The 15,305-nt window shown below is 46.4% G+C and overlaps 1 protein-coding gene across 21 annotated transcripts in view; it reads right to left on the minus strand.

Annotated features, from left to right (window-relative positions):
• Nucleotides 1-334: 334 nt before the first annotated feature.
• usp32 (ubiquitin specific peptidase 32) overlaps nucleotides 335-15,305 on the minus strand; it is a 41,290-nt gene continuing 26,319 nt past the window's right edge. For 3 of the 21 annotated variants that reach the window (XM_078098524.1, XM_078098533.1, XM_078098539.1), the window contains 22 exons: nucleotides 14,798-15,014; nucleotides 14,064-14,245; nucleotides 13,183-13,323; nucleotides 12,532-12,697; nucleotides 10,090-10,247; nucleotides 9,761-9,842; nucleotides 9,560-9,634; nucleotides 9,128-9,266; nucleotides 8,931-9,036; nucleotides 8,568-8,741; nucleotides 7,960-8,134; nucleotides 7,726-7,877; nucleotides 7,525-7,636; nucleotides 7,232-7,431; nucleotides 6,859-7,043; nucleotides 6,431-6,517; nucleotides 6,136-6,256; nucleotides 5,291-5,482; nucleotides 4,930-5,155; nucleotides 4,332-4,753; nucleotides 4,154-4,246; nucleotides 335-3,479 (listed from right to left, as the gene is read on the minus strand). In XM_078098524.1, coding sequence (XP_077954650.1) covers nucleotides 3,306-3,479; nucleotides 4,154-4,246; nucleotides 4,332-4,753; nucleotides 4,930-5,155; nucleotides 5,291-5,482; nucleotides 6,136-6,256; nucleotides 6,431-6,517; nucleotides 6,859-7,043; nucleotides 7,232-7,431; nucleotides 7,525-7,636; nucleotides 7,726-7,877; nucleotides 7,960-8,134; nucleotides 8,568-8,741; nucleotides 8,931-9,036; nucleotides 9,128-9,266; nucleotides 9,560-9,634; nucleotides 9,761-9,842; nucleotides 10,090-10,247; nucleotides 12,532-12,697; nucleotides 13,183-13,323; nucleotides 14,064-14,245; nucleotides 14,798-15,014 — 3,579 coding nt within the window. In that variant the 3' untranslated portion in view covers nucleotides 335-3,305. The remainder of the gene's footprint in view (nucleotides 3,480-4,153; nucleotides 4,247-4,331; nucleotides 4,754-4,929; nucleotides 5,156-5,290; nucleotides 5,483-6,135; nucleotides 6,257-6,430; nucleotides 6,518-6,858; nucleotides 7,044-7,231; nucleotides 7,432-7,524; nucleotides 7,637-7,725; nucleotides 7,878-7,959; nucleotides 8,135-8,567; nucleotides 8,742-8,930; nucleotides 9,037-9,127; nucleotides 9,267-9,559; nucleotides 9,635-9,760; nucleotides 9,843-10,089; nucleotides 10,248-12,531; nucleotides 12,698-13,182; nucleotides 13,324-14,063; nucleotides 14,246-14,797; nucleotides 15,015-15,305) is intronic. The other 18 variants (XM_040194054.2, XM_078098537.1, XM_078098531.1 and 15 more) reach the window with 14 other exon arrangements.

A 15,305-nucleotide genomic window follows, 5' to 3' on the forward strand; every position in this document is an offset into this window, starting at 1 on the left:
TTGTAAGAAATATTGTTTAGCGAGTAAGCATAATAATGTCCTCTATTGAAAGGTGTTCTGACTTTGTGCCAATGACCAAGCTGAACACCTGACGGCATACGACAGCATGTTAGCAGTCAGCTGGTAGCCAAGAAGGAACATCATGAAGCATGAAGGAAGCAGCTGATGCAAGTCTGAACTAACGTGGTCCTCCGTTTGGACTTCATAAAACGTCTGATTGAACGAGACCAATTTGCATTTAAACAATTCATCCTGTTGGAGCTACTCAATGGACCAACTTCCATTAAAAGCTCTAACTGCATTGATCACAACACAGACAGACAGTCAGACAGAGTTTGGTGTTGTCGTTTCCTCTGCAGAATTTAATTTGTTGCTTGGGTACTTTGTTACAGATCAACAGCATCACTCCATATACAACTACAAGTACATTATTTTGTACAGTTCATACTGAAATACAGTTTTCATTGGCTTATTTACAAAAACACATTTGTCTTATGTACATGTTTTCATGTCAGTGCAACGACACTTTCTTTCAACAAACATCTTACAAAAAAGTTCTTTAAATTAACACGTCTGGTTCAGATCCAACAGAAATGAACTTAAATAAAATGAGGCTACAGACACAGACAGACTGCTCAGTAGTAAATTGCACTTCCTGCCAATATTCCCACCTACTCTTCTGGTGTGTGTGTGTGTGTGTGTGTGAGTGAGAGAGAGAGGGGGGGGGGGGTCTCAATATATTATTTTACGCGGGCCCAGGATCTGTTTGGACCCAAATGTGCCGATCGCAACTGGAAGTCGTGTTTCTGCTTACACAGTCGAAGCCGTACAGTACCAGTCAAATGGTTGGACACATTTTCTCATTCAATTGAAAGTCCAAAACTTTGACTGCTACGTAGGTGTGGGGGTAAGCTCAGCATCCCAAGTAGTGGTCTTGGGCAATACTCACAGCGACAAAAGAAGATGGCAACTATTTCAAATCTCAAATGAAGCAAACATTACAAACCGGCTCCTCAAGAGACCCAGCCTTAGGAAAATGGTACCGTTGAGCCACGTTGTGATGTTTTAAACGCTGAAAAACACCAGACGCGGTCGACAGCTCGGTTCAAAGGCAGGAGGGCGGGGGAAAAACAGCTGAGCAAACATAAATAGCACTCATCCAAACACTTTTCATACTCTGCAAAGCAAAAATAAAGTTCCATTCAGTGACCGATACCTCTCTGAATACACCCATAAAAGGCATCATCTCATAAATACAGCAGCTAAAAAGAGGTGAGCACAGAGGTTCCCCTCCTGTGCCTCTTCACAGTGGTCAGCCGGAGCCCTCGGAGGAGGACCTCCACACGTGCTGCTACACAGAGCTCAGCCAACGGACTACAGGCACAGCATGTCCCACTGACAGGTCACACCAAACAGCCAAACCATCGCACTGAGGAACCAACACCGACAACAAACCATATTCTACATGTGACAGTTTAGTTCTTACAGACCTGACTACGGGTTCTTTCTGAAGAACGAACAGTAAAGGGAAACCCTCTCACAGCACTGGCTTTATGGGCACATGTTTTGGTAACCTCATATTGTAAAAGGTGTGAAATTTACCAAGAGAGTTTTTAGCGTTTGACATCGAGAGGAATTTCCTGAAAACAACCCCAATATAGATGAAATATTAAACACATATTGATGCTTTGGCAATCTAATAGCAGACACTTTACACTCCATTATTTTGAAAGGAATGCTTGCCATCTAGAAAATAAGGCGAGCAATTAACTTGAATTTGTTAGAAAGTGTATTTGTTAAAAACGTCTTCATTCCCTCTCCAATTAGCAGCAAATGATATAAGGGACTCATTATTGTACTCTGGGACACACGTAGGGTAGAGTGCACCTTTGTATTTGACCCATTAGAGGTGGGGGGGGTGGAATTAAAAAGAGGTGAGCTTACTAGACCTCTGAAGCGGTTTAACCGCTACTATTATAAGAATCGACAAGAAAAATGAATATGTGGAATAGAGAAGACCATTGCTCACGTTCTGCCACATCAATTTTGATCCGTTTTTTAAACTGGCTTTCGTGGCTGCGACACGGTTCTGGGAGTGCGTTGCTCCATGAGCGCAGGACTCTTAAGTTACGCTTTAAATAGTAGAAGGTAAAATCATTTTGTGGGTGCAATGAAGTTATCCTCGATATCCCTACTTTTAAGGGAGCATTTGAACATTGGTATCACAGATGAGTTTGTATCTTAAGAGTTAGCAGTCAGAGTTTATGTTGCTACAGTGTGAAAACAAGCCTGATGCCTCTGGCAAAGCTTTGTGATTCATTTCCAACGCTAACCTGAATTGGCCTCAAAAAAAAAAATTAACAATAAAATAAACGTCTTACAACCAAACACATTTGCAGAATCCCCCCTGAGGGAAGTATTAAACGTATACTAAATATTGATCTTAAAGGAAATCTCTTTTGAAATCATGGCACGTGTCCTCAAAAAACCCGGACTGACACTCGAGATGATGATGGTGGTTTGAAGAAGTTATGGATACACACGAGTCAACATTGCACACACACCACTGATATTTGGCAGCTCTGGAATGAAACACAGTTTTGACAAAATCGCCTACTATAATTTCCATCAGGACCCATAAGTGTGTCCAAGCAGGGGGGAGATATTTGTTTTGAGTTATCAATAATACTGTCACAGACTTTTAGGGCTGACAGACTGCAGGAAGCGATGAGGTAGCGTGTGACTTATGTTTCCTTGGTACCCAATATACCAGACTCCTAACCTGAACCTCATGTTGATCGGTGGCATCGAATATGACATCAGCACAGGCTGTTTGGCATTTCAAACCCAACCTGTAGCAAATCGTTGGCTTTGACCTTTACACCGAGACATTGTGAGGCCTCGCTGCTCTCCTTCTCCGGGTCAAACATCCAGGCTCAGATCAAGTGTTGACTCTTTTCATTCCGACATTACAAGCGTTAAACGCACAAAGCAAACACTCCATGACTCGGCCATACCGGCATACATCCAGTGATGCCTTAGTATGCAAGGATAAAAGGTCCTTCTTTGTTATGGCGAGGGTCGTTCTCGATGGGAGAAGAGGGGAATGGGGGCGGGGCTTCATTGTTTTATTGGCAAACCTTTGCAGTACAATGTGTTTGCGATCAAGTGTAGAAAGGGCTGCGTCGTATCTCTAAGGGCCGGGACTCGAGTCACTGGAAGTCCATCTGGATCCTTCACAGAGGCCTGAGCCTCTGCTGCTCCCTGCGAGGAGCAGCGCTGGCTGACGGGGAGGCGAGCTGCGATCACTGGAGGACACAGTACTTCTTGTAGTCGGACTCAAAGTCTTCATCCATGCTACTGGTATCAGCCATCTTCTTGCCGTCTGTCTTTGGCAAGAATTGGGAGTAGTCCACTCCCTGCTGCTCGTAGAAGAGGATGTAGGCCGAGTCAGCGTCAATCTCCTCGGGGCGCACTTCCTGTGGGAACAAAGGGTTTAAACGGGGGCGTAGGTGTGATTGATCCTCTCAAGGTGGCCATCAATGAACCGGTTATGTGTTCAACACCAGCTAAGACAATCGGAGAAGGCAGATTTAAGATATGTAGTGGCATGCATCCTCCACTAGAAGGCTGTAAGGTCAAGCATTACTCACATCCGTTTCCAGCCTTTATTCGGTCTAGAAATAAAACCCCTATAATACAACTGAGCTTTTATTGACACACCTTATATATTTAAAGGTTCACATATTCAGAGCATTCATTTAGCATTAAACAACTATTTTCACTTTTCTGCTCGCTCCTGCCCATTATCACCAAGCCACTGGCTCATTTCTGTGGCACGTCCTGTGCTCCCACCACCAACGCTTGGATGCACTACCCTCACGCGGGGGTTTGGGACTGCTGTTTCCACCACAACGTTCAATTTGAGGGAGAATGCGTCCTCGGTGCGTGTGAGCGAGCACCGCTAGCTTCCGCCATCACCATGTTGAGCGCTACCCGACGGCTATCGCTCCATCATAGATGTGCTCTAATGTTTAAGAGCGAGGATAATAATGGAGGCAGATTCACCACTGTGGGACTCCAGACAGAATGATGTCGTTGGAAAGTATGTTTTTGTTTTTCCAACATAATAAAGACTGTCCTAATGCCTTACCTTACAGCTGCTGTCATTATAACAGTACCATTTCCCATTGGGGTTTTTGGCATACGTCACATAGTGGCCTCCTCCCATGATTCCCGAATGGCACTGTGGACAGAAAGCAGAGACCTATTTTAGACTTGATTTCAAAGCAGAAAGAAGCTTCTCAGTGATGCTGACGTGTGATACGTACTGATATTGCATAGAGGTTGTAGATGGCGTCCAGGCACACGCTGTCTCGGTGCTGGAGCGGCGGGTGGTCGGGCTCCATGCTGCTCTCTGTGCTGCCGTCGGAGTTCAGCCCATTGCTGTCACCGTTCACCAGGACCACGTCGCAGTGGCTGCTGGACGCCTCGCTGCCGCACAACGCCTCCGACGCCGACGCCCCCCCTGATCCAGGAGCCTCCCTGCCCTCCGTGTCGTCACTCGGCTCAGCCTCAGCATCGGCAGCTGCCTCCAGGTTCTCCTTGCTATTAGAGAGACGCTGTCTGCTGCCCAGCTGGGGCAGACGGAGCCGGGCTGGCCTACGGCCTCCGTTACCGGACTTGGGGCTTCCGGAGGGGCTGCTGGTCCGGCTTAGAGACGGAGAGGACTTCCTTGTGGACGCAGGGGACACTGTTGGGAAAGACATGTGTTGAAGACATTCCCTCTGCCATGGGGTCAGCTGCTTTGCTCCCTTATGCTTGATTTCTTAAAAAAAAAATGCAAATATCTCATTGAAACTTTGTGTAGTCTCAGTGTATGAGCTGCTAGCAAAAGCTAAATAGCGGGCTTGAATCAACGTGCGGTACCTTTGGGAAGGTTGCAGAAGCCCGCGGGGGCAGAGATGGAAGACAGGTTGCCTTCTCCGACCCTCAGCAGGTCTTCGCTCTCGCTGCAGGAGTGGAGGCAGCGCTGCTCCAGGTCTCTGGGAGCCAGGAAGGCGCTCGGGTCGAAATTCTCCCTCTGGAACTTGACAATCTTCTGGGATTTGATCCACCGGCCATTTACGAACTGGAAGCGCTTCAGGTGGACAATCTGAAGAAGTGAAAGCACATCACACGTACTGCGTTGTTTTTAAACTATGTAAATACCAGTGAAAGGCACATTTAGAATCCATCCCTGTGAGGCCGGAGCCAAGAGCCGACACAGACTTAGAAGCGTGCCACTGACCAGCATGGGCGGCAGCCTCCACAGGTCCAGCTTCTTGGTGGCCAGCCGGTGCGTCTTGCACTTGGAGCAGTAGTAGAGCTCGTCTTCACCCAGCTCTTCCTCGCTGGTGAAGGCCTTCAGACAGCTGTCCAAGCTGATGGGCTCCGCCTGGGCCCGGCGGGACTGCTCCACACTGCAGTGCTCCTCCACAATCTGCAAGGAGCGCACAAGGGTGATCCTGAGAGGGGTGAGGATGAACTCACACTTCTTCTGCTAACGGTCTTTTGGGTAAAGCGAATAGATTCCTGGATTAAACATTCAGGGCACAAACCACCTAATCATTTGTAATACTTTTGGCATCTAACCATTTGTAGTGTTCCTAACTAGTGGACAGTGCCAATAATCTGTCCATGTATACTGTTATATAACTGTTTTCCCACATACACATGGACCACAATACTTATAGGTTGTAAAGTTACTTGTAAAGTAACTTGAGGGTGTTCACAGACGTATTATAAGACCCTGTGTAACTGATCTGATCATTCAGCAGCTTGGTGGTCACACCAAGCATCATGGTCCTTTATGTTTAGGGGGGTAGCCTTTCATACTTAGCTCTTATTTAAAAGAATAATACAATACGTCACTATCACTGGGATGAATTCATATCTGGCTGGAAAGTAAAAGGCTCACTCATTCAAGATTATCTCCTCGTCAAGGTCAAAGATTTTCCAAGAGCTTATTTTATGCCTTTACTACAGCAGTGAGGTAATAAAATAAAAGTCCTGGTGACAAATACGGACTATACTGCCGGGACAGTTAGAATCACAGATAAAATTAAATGAAATTGAATGGAGTGTGCATTTTACCCTCTCCTGGGAGGTCTGGTAGCGGAGATGCAGGGCGGTGGGGTCCCAGTCCACAGCTATGTAAGCATTTCCTACAGAGGCCCTGTCCTCTGAACACTCTATTGTACAGCCGCGACAGAACCTGGAAACACACGGACACACACAGGTACAGCTGCAGTACATGCAAAGGCATTTTAACAAGTCAGCTGACTCCAATGTGGCACACCTGTACCAGCCTATATGAGGAAAAGTAGGAGGACGTTAAGATAATAATAGGAAACATTCAAAACTAGACACATTACTGAAGTACTCTTACCTGTACCAGGGGCACCAGGCACAGGAGTTTCCATCCTTGCCCACAACCCGTAAAGTGAAGGGGTACTGGTAGCCCATGCTGTCATCGCTGCAGGTTAGTGGAAGAGAAAATAATGTTCAGCTGAGATTGAGTTTGTTTTAATTCTCTGTTGTTGAACAATGGACAGTCAACTGGCTCACAGCGCCACGTGCAAGAAAACACTTTAACAGACTCAGTGGGGCTCGGTTGGTTGAGCCTGGAGCCAATTATACTGCACAAAGCAGAGGAAATGGATCAGGCTTTAAATAGCGGTTGGCGATAAGATCCGGATCTATTGTGCCGATCTGCTCTTAATCATCTACACTTCACTGGTATAACTGACAATTTCCACACGGGAATTTCAGTGCAAAGAAACTCTGTATGGCGACGGGAGCAGACAGTCGGCCTACCAGTCCTGGGCGTGGTTGCTGGCTTCCTGTGGCGGCAGCGGGCTGGCCAGTCGGGAGACTTGGATCCATACGGCGTCGTACAAGTCCTTCTTACTGGTGTGGACAGTGCAGGGAACTATGAGCGGCATGCCGAACAGACTGGGCCGGTTCTTCTGAGACGACAGGAAGTACAGCTCCGTACGCATCTAAAAAAGGGACGGCTTTATGGTTATAGCTCCAGCACAGGCTCTGGTTTTGACTTACACCTATAGAGCAACTGCAGTTAGCAGAGTCAATAATGACTTTGAATCGTAAATCATTTGCCTGTAAAAACAGGGCGTATTTGTTGCATCGTACAAAACACCCAGTCTGCTTTTAAACATGGCGCTCTCACCATCTTTCTGTGCATGGCGATGATGTATCCAGTGAAGGGGCTCTCCTGCATCGGTGTGATGTGCCCGTTGGCGACCCCATTGGCGATGGGCGTCTCTGGGCTACGGGGCACCAGGGTGCTGGGCCCCCCGTTGGGGATGAGGGCGAGCTCACTGCCCAGGTTCTCTTTAGCAGCAGAGCCGTTGGCGATTGGGGGTATGTCTGATGAAGAGAAGAAAATGGAGCGCTGTGGATTCATACGGATCCACGGCTGACGGGAGTCTAAAAGGGCCCGGTGTGAGGGGACAGTCTCACCTGACGGAGTGGGGGAGCTCAGTGAGGTTGGCGAACCCGGCACGGGGATCTCAAACGCACACAGGAAGCCATTAACGGACTGACGGACCTTGTGGTTGTCCTGAGGAAAGTTCTAAACACAACGATTTGGGACATCAGACTGCGAATCCTGTTGCCTCCCACCTTGTGGCGACATGTGGATCCGTAGAACCGTGTCAGTACCTTGATGTTGGCGGTGTGGACCTCAGCCAGGAGGATCTGCTCAGGCTTCAGACCGCACAGTTCACTCAGCTGCTTCTTCAGGCCTGTGTACTTTTCATCCATATTCAAGCGAAGGCCGTAGCGTACAGGTGTGGAGCCGTCCAGTTTGATGACTATAAACGCACCAACATCACATATGATTCAGGTTGTTTCAAAAGGAGCACATCATCAGCATCTTTCCAAACGCTGCCTCACCAGTGATCTCCAGATGCATGGAGCTGTCCATGGGAAGGGGCAGGGACAGGAAGTTGAAGGGGTCGAAGCGAGCGCTGATGTGCCCGCAGGTCTTACACTTCACCTGGGACTTGAGCTGACCGTGGAACAGGTCCACCACGATGGAGCGGTTCCTGCGGAGGTGGTTCTCCCATGCCTGTAGGGTGGAGGAGCACCAACAACTCAGCAGATCTATCTCTCAGAACACATACGGAACACCAGTAGAACATTGATACAGCAACATTGGAAAATTATAGGAGAGCATCGACTGCTGGCTGACTAGCATGGATTTATTTGTCTTAGAAACTTTGAGCATTTCAGACATTGCTTGCTGTTTTGTTGAAGTGAAATACACATGGCCATTTATTATCATCAAATATTGGATATATTGGATATACATTTCGGAGTGGACAGGGAAGACAAGGTGATGAGGATAAGGTGATGAAAATGATTTCCGACTGTGTGGCAGTTAAATCAAAGAAGAAGGCTCTCTTCCCGAGATATCTCATTTCAGATATCAACACAGCTTAACACCCAGAGTTCATTTCATTCGTAGAGAATAATATTTGATGAGCAGCGTGACCTCTGACCTCAGAGGCCACCTCCCCGTCGGGCCGCCCGTCGCTGTCCTTCAGCTCCACGTAGGGCTTCTCGTGCACTCTGTTGAGGTCTTCATGGAGACCATCCAGCAGGAAGGCCAGCAGCTCCTGGGAGTCCTGCTGCTGGAACCCATTAAAGCGTGGGGCATACTTTGCTATTGTCCACTGGAGAGGAAGGAATGACATCATGAACTTTAGTTTCATGAAACCCGTAAAATGATTTTAAAGACACTTGGTAAAGGTGCTCCTGCAGCACTTAAACAAATGTACACAGCACAAAGGTCATGACTACAAGATGGCTATACCTGACAAAAAAAAAAAGTCTTCTCATGTGGAAGCGATGGGGCTGCTTACCCTGAGTTTGAGTGGAGCAATGTTCTTCTGTGTCCCGCTCCATAGCTCCATCACCAGGTCACCATAACATTTGGCCATGTGGCCGCGCATCCCGATGGGGTTTGTTCTGTAAATGCACCAATGGCCATGATAAAGTTGTAATGAGTTTGGGCAAAGGGTGGCAAGATAAATAGCCATGTGAATGACTTAAATGGCACCTGTTGAGCTCATAGAGGTGTCTCCCTGAGCTGAAGTATTCTGTGAGAGGCTTGGTGTTGCTCACACACTGGATGCTGGAGTTCATGAAGCAGGTGTTGCCAAGGTTACTGAGGCCAGTGGCTCCTTTCTCTGTGGGAACTGGGATTGCAAACAGTGTGTGAAATACTTCACTGAAGGAAAAACACTTACTGGTTCTTTTTATATATTATATATTTATAAATTAATGCATAACATGTAAATGTAAAATTCACTTGTATGTTCATTCTAGAAGATTTAGCGAATATGATTCTATACTGTATGTACGTAGGCCTAAAATCAACTATTTCTAATTGAGCCCAGTTAATATGCACCAATACGAGCCGACTCAAACAACCATTCAGTCCGTTTACAAATGCACAATAAAAGAAAAGAGTCGCTCTATTGCAGCTCACCTTTGTGTCTGTCCATCTTACTACTGTTGGCTATGAAAGACATTTCCTCGGGCCAGCTCATGTCTTTGTTCCTAACTGTGGGGGAAGAGAATAAATCAGGTCACTCACACTGACATCTGCCAATATTCAGAATAACTTAATATTACTGCAATCGCATTGGAAGCCTGAAGAGAGGTTTTCGTTTATCCTGCTTGTCCAGACCTTCAATTACGAGCTGCTGCTCATCATAGATCTTCAGGCTTTCCAGAGTGTGATCTTCATCGTCTAGGAGCGCGAGGTAATTCTGCAAGATCAAGTTCCAGATTAACCAGACCATTGATACTGGCACCAGTGCATCATTAGAAGCACCTCAGATAAGTGACTAAGCCACTAAGAAGCTAAATGCGAGGAGTATCATCCACGCTTTTATTCTATTCAGTGTTTCCCCTACCAAATATAACACTTGTTCATATATCACTTGCCATTGTGTCACAAACTAGCTGACCACAATCTAGCATTTCCTGAAAAGCCATGCGAGCGTGGTGACCCACCTCACTGTTGTAGAGCCAGAGCCTCATGTCCTCCTCCTTGATGCGCAGCCTCTGGGAAAGGTAGAGGTGGATGTCCTTGATGGTGGCCATGCGGCTGAAGCAGCCTGTGTAAGCCAAGGCCCTCTTCAGGGGAGCGTTGGGGGACGGCACGCTACCTGCTAACAGGTAAGACATGGACACTCACAAAGTGACCCAAACACCCAGCACAAATGAGGGGCTTTGTCCATTCGACTTCAGCTGTGGTGTAAACATGCTTTAGAACTCATATTGGCTCCACACAAGATCAACAACAACAGCATTCTGTGCCTGAGGATTAGTTGTAAGGAAGCAGCAAGAGGCTTTTTTGTCAATCAGTACAGACTTCATTGGTCAATCAATTTAGTGGATTAAGAAGACTCAGATTGGATTAAAAAAAAAAGAATCACATACACACCAATCAGTTGTGGTTATTACAATAAAAACCTACAAATTTAAAAGCTTTCTGTTACTGGCTTTAAAATGATTAATGATGTCATCTGATTTAATCAGATTTTTAAATTTGGTCATTTCCCTTCTCCACAGCTTTGCTATTCAAGTCTACCGTGCTACACTTGTTTGAGTGCTCCACTCCGGCTGTCAGGAGGACATTTTGCAGAATACGATGAACGAGTAGATCAATTGGAGATATTTAGCCACAGGGCTGAGTGTTAATGCCCTGCAATGACAAGTCATGGTGGTATCCAAAGCTCCAATGGGGTCTGAAACCTGATACGCCGGCCTGATTCAGACCAGCACTCTCATGCTGAGTGCTGCTGCCCGATCACTCGGGAGCAAATCCGTACAGCTACGCTTCATCAACTGCTTTCTCTCCACAGCGAGACATCTTCATATTAATTTAGCTATCATGCAAGGAATTAATTCAGATTGAAATCCAGTTTCAGTTATTGTGCGAGTGAGTTGCCCTCTATATAGGCAGAGCTGGCCGATGCTGTGCTACGATTGGCCAGTCTGCGTTTGAGGGGCGGGAGCTACCAAAAGCTGTCTTGATGTGGTACATTTAAGAGTCATCGACTCGGAAACCTCAACAAACAAAGAGCAACCTTTACGAGCTGCTTCAGGTCCTGGTTCAAAAATATTAAGTCAGCAAGAGAGAAGACTTTTCCCTCTGCTGGAGATGTTTGAACTACGGAAACACTTGGACCTAGACTTTCATTTTGGTGATTTTCAAGTGTTCAAAGAACAAAAGGAGTGGAGACACGCCTGATATCATGATTTTGTCCCAGACTAAGTATTCACCCCCTAGGACTTTTCTCCTTTTTGTCATGGTATAACCACAGATTAAAATGTAATTTGGATTTTATGTAATGGACCAACGCAAAATAGTTCATCTGGAAGTCAGAGGAGAGCTTACATGGATTTCAAAATTATTTACAAATAAAAATCTGTGTTGAGTGCATATGTATTCACGTCCTTTACTGTAAAACACCTAACGAAGATCTGCTACAACCACTTTCTCTGCAGAAGTCACATAATTAGTAGATAGGCTCCATCTGCAATATAATCTCAGTATGAAGAACCTTACTGAACCACGAGCATCGTGAAGACCAAAGTGCTCATCAAACAGCTCAAGATAAAGTAGTAGCTAAGTATGAAGCAGTTATAAGGGAAACTACTCAGAACTGAGGGAAAGATGGATGGAGCCAGATTCAGGGCAACCCTTGGTAAAATATGATGCAGTCTGCAAAAGACTTGAGACTGAGGCGGAGGTTCATCTTCCAGCAGGTAAATGACCTCAAGCATACAGAGCTACAATGGAAGGGTTTATATCAAAGCATGTTCACGTTTTAAAAGGGCCTAGTCAAAGCCCAGACCTCAATCCAATTGAGAACCTATTGCAAGATTTGAAAATTGCTTTTTACAGACTGTCTCCATCCAATCTGAGTGAGCTTCAGCTTGGATGAATGTGGAACATTTATCACCTCTGAAATGTGCAAAGCTGAGTCATACCCTCAAAAACTATTAGCTGTAATTGCAGTGAAAAAGGTTTCTACCAAGTATTGACTGAGGGGGGTGAATACTTATGCATCCAACAGATGTCAACTTATTCTTGTCACAATAAAAGGTACTTTGCTCCTTCAAAGTACTCTGCATGTTGGCCCAATCAAATGGGAAAAGTCTATTTAAGTCAAATTGAATTCCAAAGTGGGTGAATACTTATGCAAGCAACTGTATGAGACTTGAATGGCAAGGTTTGTGAAGATTGAATGGTTTGAATTATGCAACCATTAGAGTGACCAGCAGTTTGTCCCCTCGATCATCCATTGGTTCATTCCACTGCCCACACCAGAAACCTGCCAGGGCTGGATCGATCCACTTTAGGAGGATTAAAAGGGAGGGATGCGAGGTAGCTCAGGGAAGCATTTGTCGACGGCTTGTTCTGGTCTTGCTGCAGGCTTACGTTACCTCTTGGTGGGGGTAAATACGGTGGGAACATTCGCAGGCTGGTCATACCCATATTGACCCAGATGTTGGACTGGGGGGAGCGTGTGGCCGGCTGCTGGCGGAGGAAGAGAAGGTAGCGTGGGAAGAGCTCCAGCTCTGCTTGGCCTGTTTTGCTCTCCAGGATAACCTGCAGGGGCGAAATCGGAAGTTTTCTACTCTTCATGCAACAATCAGTCTGGAAACCTGTGAACAAAGTTTGTCTTTAAGGCCGCTTCATTTGTTGAGTGCTCACATCAACTCACATATAGCAGAGTTCATTGCACAGTTTGGGCTTTATTGGCATGACTCTCTACAAAATAAGGCCAGCAAGTCTGTCGAAGCTGCTCCACCTAGATCCATTTCATCATAGATGTTTACATGGTATGTCAATTTTTTGTCTATTATTTGGAATGTGAGTACTGTAACGTAATTGTAATGACCGTAACTGTAATGTCGGTTATTCTGTGCACAGGGCATCTTATGGAGTAAACCTGTTTAGATAAACTGAGGGCTGCTGTTAAACCTTTCTTTGATCGGCCCACTTGTGCTTCTGGCCCGGTTGCCCTGTAACCAGCGATAGTTTGGTCGATCAGCTGTTGGGAGGACGTTTTTTAACAGACTGCATCCACTCACCGGCCGTGGCAGGCTGAGGTTGGCACCGTACCAATGGTAGAGGGCCCTCCACACGGGCTCTGGCACGGTCTCAAAGTCTCTGCCAGGCACCAGCTGCAAGGAGCGCTTCAGCCTGCCCCCCTCCATGGTTAGCGTGGGGGCCTGCAGGGGAACAGCACAGACATCAGCATTTAGAATACATGCACAAAAGGCCCTATTCTGCCTACTCAGATTACAGATAATAGACATAGACGGCACCCTAATGCTATGCACAGAGTGGCAGCCTGCTACTAGTACAGCATGATGTGCAGATAAGACAAAAGAAAAAGGAAGCACCATCTGGTCCCTGAGAGCCTTTGCCAGATGAGGAGTAGTGGCTAATAATTAGGAATCGTTTTTTGCATCCAACCATAGAAAGAAAGTTGTCCTCTCACAGTTTTCTGATTTTTCGAATCGGGAACCATGAATCGCGATTCGATTTGAATCGTTGTTAAAATGAATCGTTACACCCCTAATAGTAAGCTAACCACTGGGAACAACCACTCTTACCTAAAAGCTCTACATCTGACAGTACATTTATAGCAAGACTGCTTTCCGAACATGCATATTTCTCAGAATTCAGCCACATCTCGAGAATTACATTTCCTTTCTCGCAGGGAGTGAGCAATCTCATGAATACTTTATTCTAATTGTCACATCAATGAAATTTGACCCCTACACCATAAGAATGAGGATTGCACGGATGTCGAGCGCCTGTTAGGAACTTCAGGGTTCATAGTCTGACTTGCCGGGGATTGATCCGCTAATCTTTCACACAACGACTACACACTGACTCGGTAGCGATGATCAACAAAATAAACTGAGCAGCAGTCTCTCGCACACACACACAAACACGTCCTTGCCTTCATGGGGTCGGTGTTGACCAGCGGCTGGTTGTCGATGGCTCCGGGCCGCTGGGCGGCCAGCTGGGAGGGGAGGTGGCCGTTGGCTCCAGAGAAACACTGATTGTTGTTGTCCGATACATTGTGCTGACGGGCGAAACAGCCGTCGGTAGCAGAGGAAGCTACCTGAGGGCTCAAGGCTGCTGGGACAGAAGGGACAAGAGGGGGAACAAACAGAAATTACACAGAGACACAACAGAGAGCATTCAAATCCAATCGATGTGAAGTTGGGATGCTTTGTAGCTATAGAAGTTGTTTTTACATTTCCAAGAATTCGGTCATCGTAACAAAGCCAGTATAAATGTTGAGTGTTTCACTGATTCACATCAAGAAGTAAATATTGCATTAGAATATGCAAGAATAAAAACAGGGCGGCACGGTGGTGTGGTGGTTAGCACGGTCGCCTCAGAGAGAAGCTCCTGGGTTTGACTTCGCCCAGCGGCCTTTCTGTGTGGAGTCTGTTTTCCTGAGTGGCTTCTCTCCGGGTTCTCCGGCTTCCTCCCACAGTCCAAAGACATGCTCTGGGGATCAGGTTGATTGGGGACTTTAAAATGCCCGTAGGTGTGTGAATGTGAGCGTAAGTGTTGTTTGTCAGGAACTTGCATGTCGTTTTTATCTGCACTCTAATGAGTCAAATGTTGTGTTTCTTATGATTATATGTGCTATTAACCAGTATGTGACATGTGCTGACTGACCGGTCTCTGTGGCCTCTGAGGCGCTGGAAACGGCATCAGGCGACCTCTCCTCAGTGGGGCTGACCGAGCTGAAGGTTCCCAGTCCTCCCAGTCGGTCTGGTGGGGCGGGCTCTATAGTGGCTGTGGACATTGGAGTTCTCAACGAGCTCAGGATGGACGGCTGTTCCACCACGATGCCTTTGTGCTCCTGGACAGGGAGACAACAGCAGGGACTTCCCTGTCATTGTTCAAAGTGATATCTGTGATTAAAGTGTGGACAGTGTGATGTCATGGGGAAAAACTGGTTTCATAAGAAGATGTATTCGTATTATCCAACCCTGTGGCACTGAAAGCTGTGAGTAGACTAGTGAGGAACACATTTGGAAAAGTGAACCGTCACGCAAATCATTGCACACGAGTCACTTGTGTGCAATGATTTGGACTGGTCCATTTAGTAAAAATGTATATACTGTATATATAAAAGCATGTGGGCCTTTGTGTAGGAAATAAAGTCAATCAGCTGGTACAT

This window comes from Gasterosteus aculeatus, chromosome 1 (genome assembly GCF_964276395.1).
Source record: "Gasterosteus aculeatus chromosome 1, fGasAcu3.hap1.1, whole genome shotgun sequence".
Classification (NCBI taxonomy): domain Eukaryota; kingdom Metazoa; phylum Chordata; class Actinopteri; order Perciformes; family Gasterosteidae; genus Gasterosteus; species Gasterosteus aculeatus.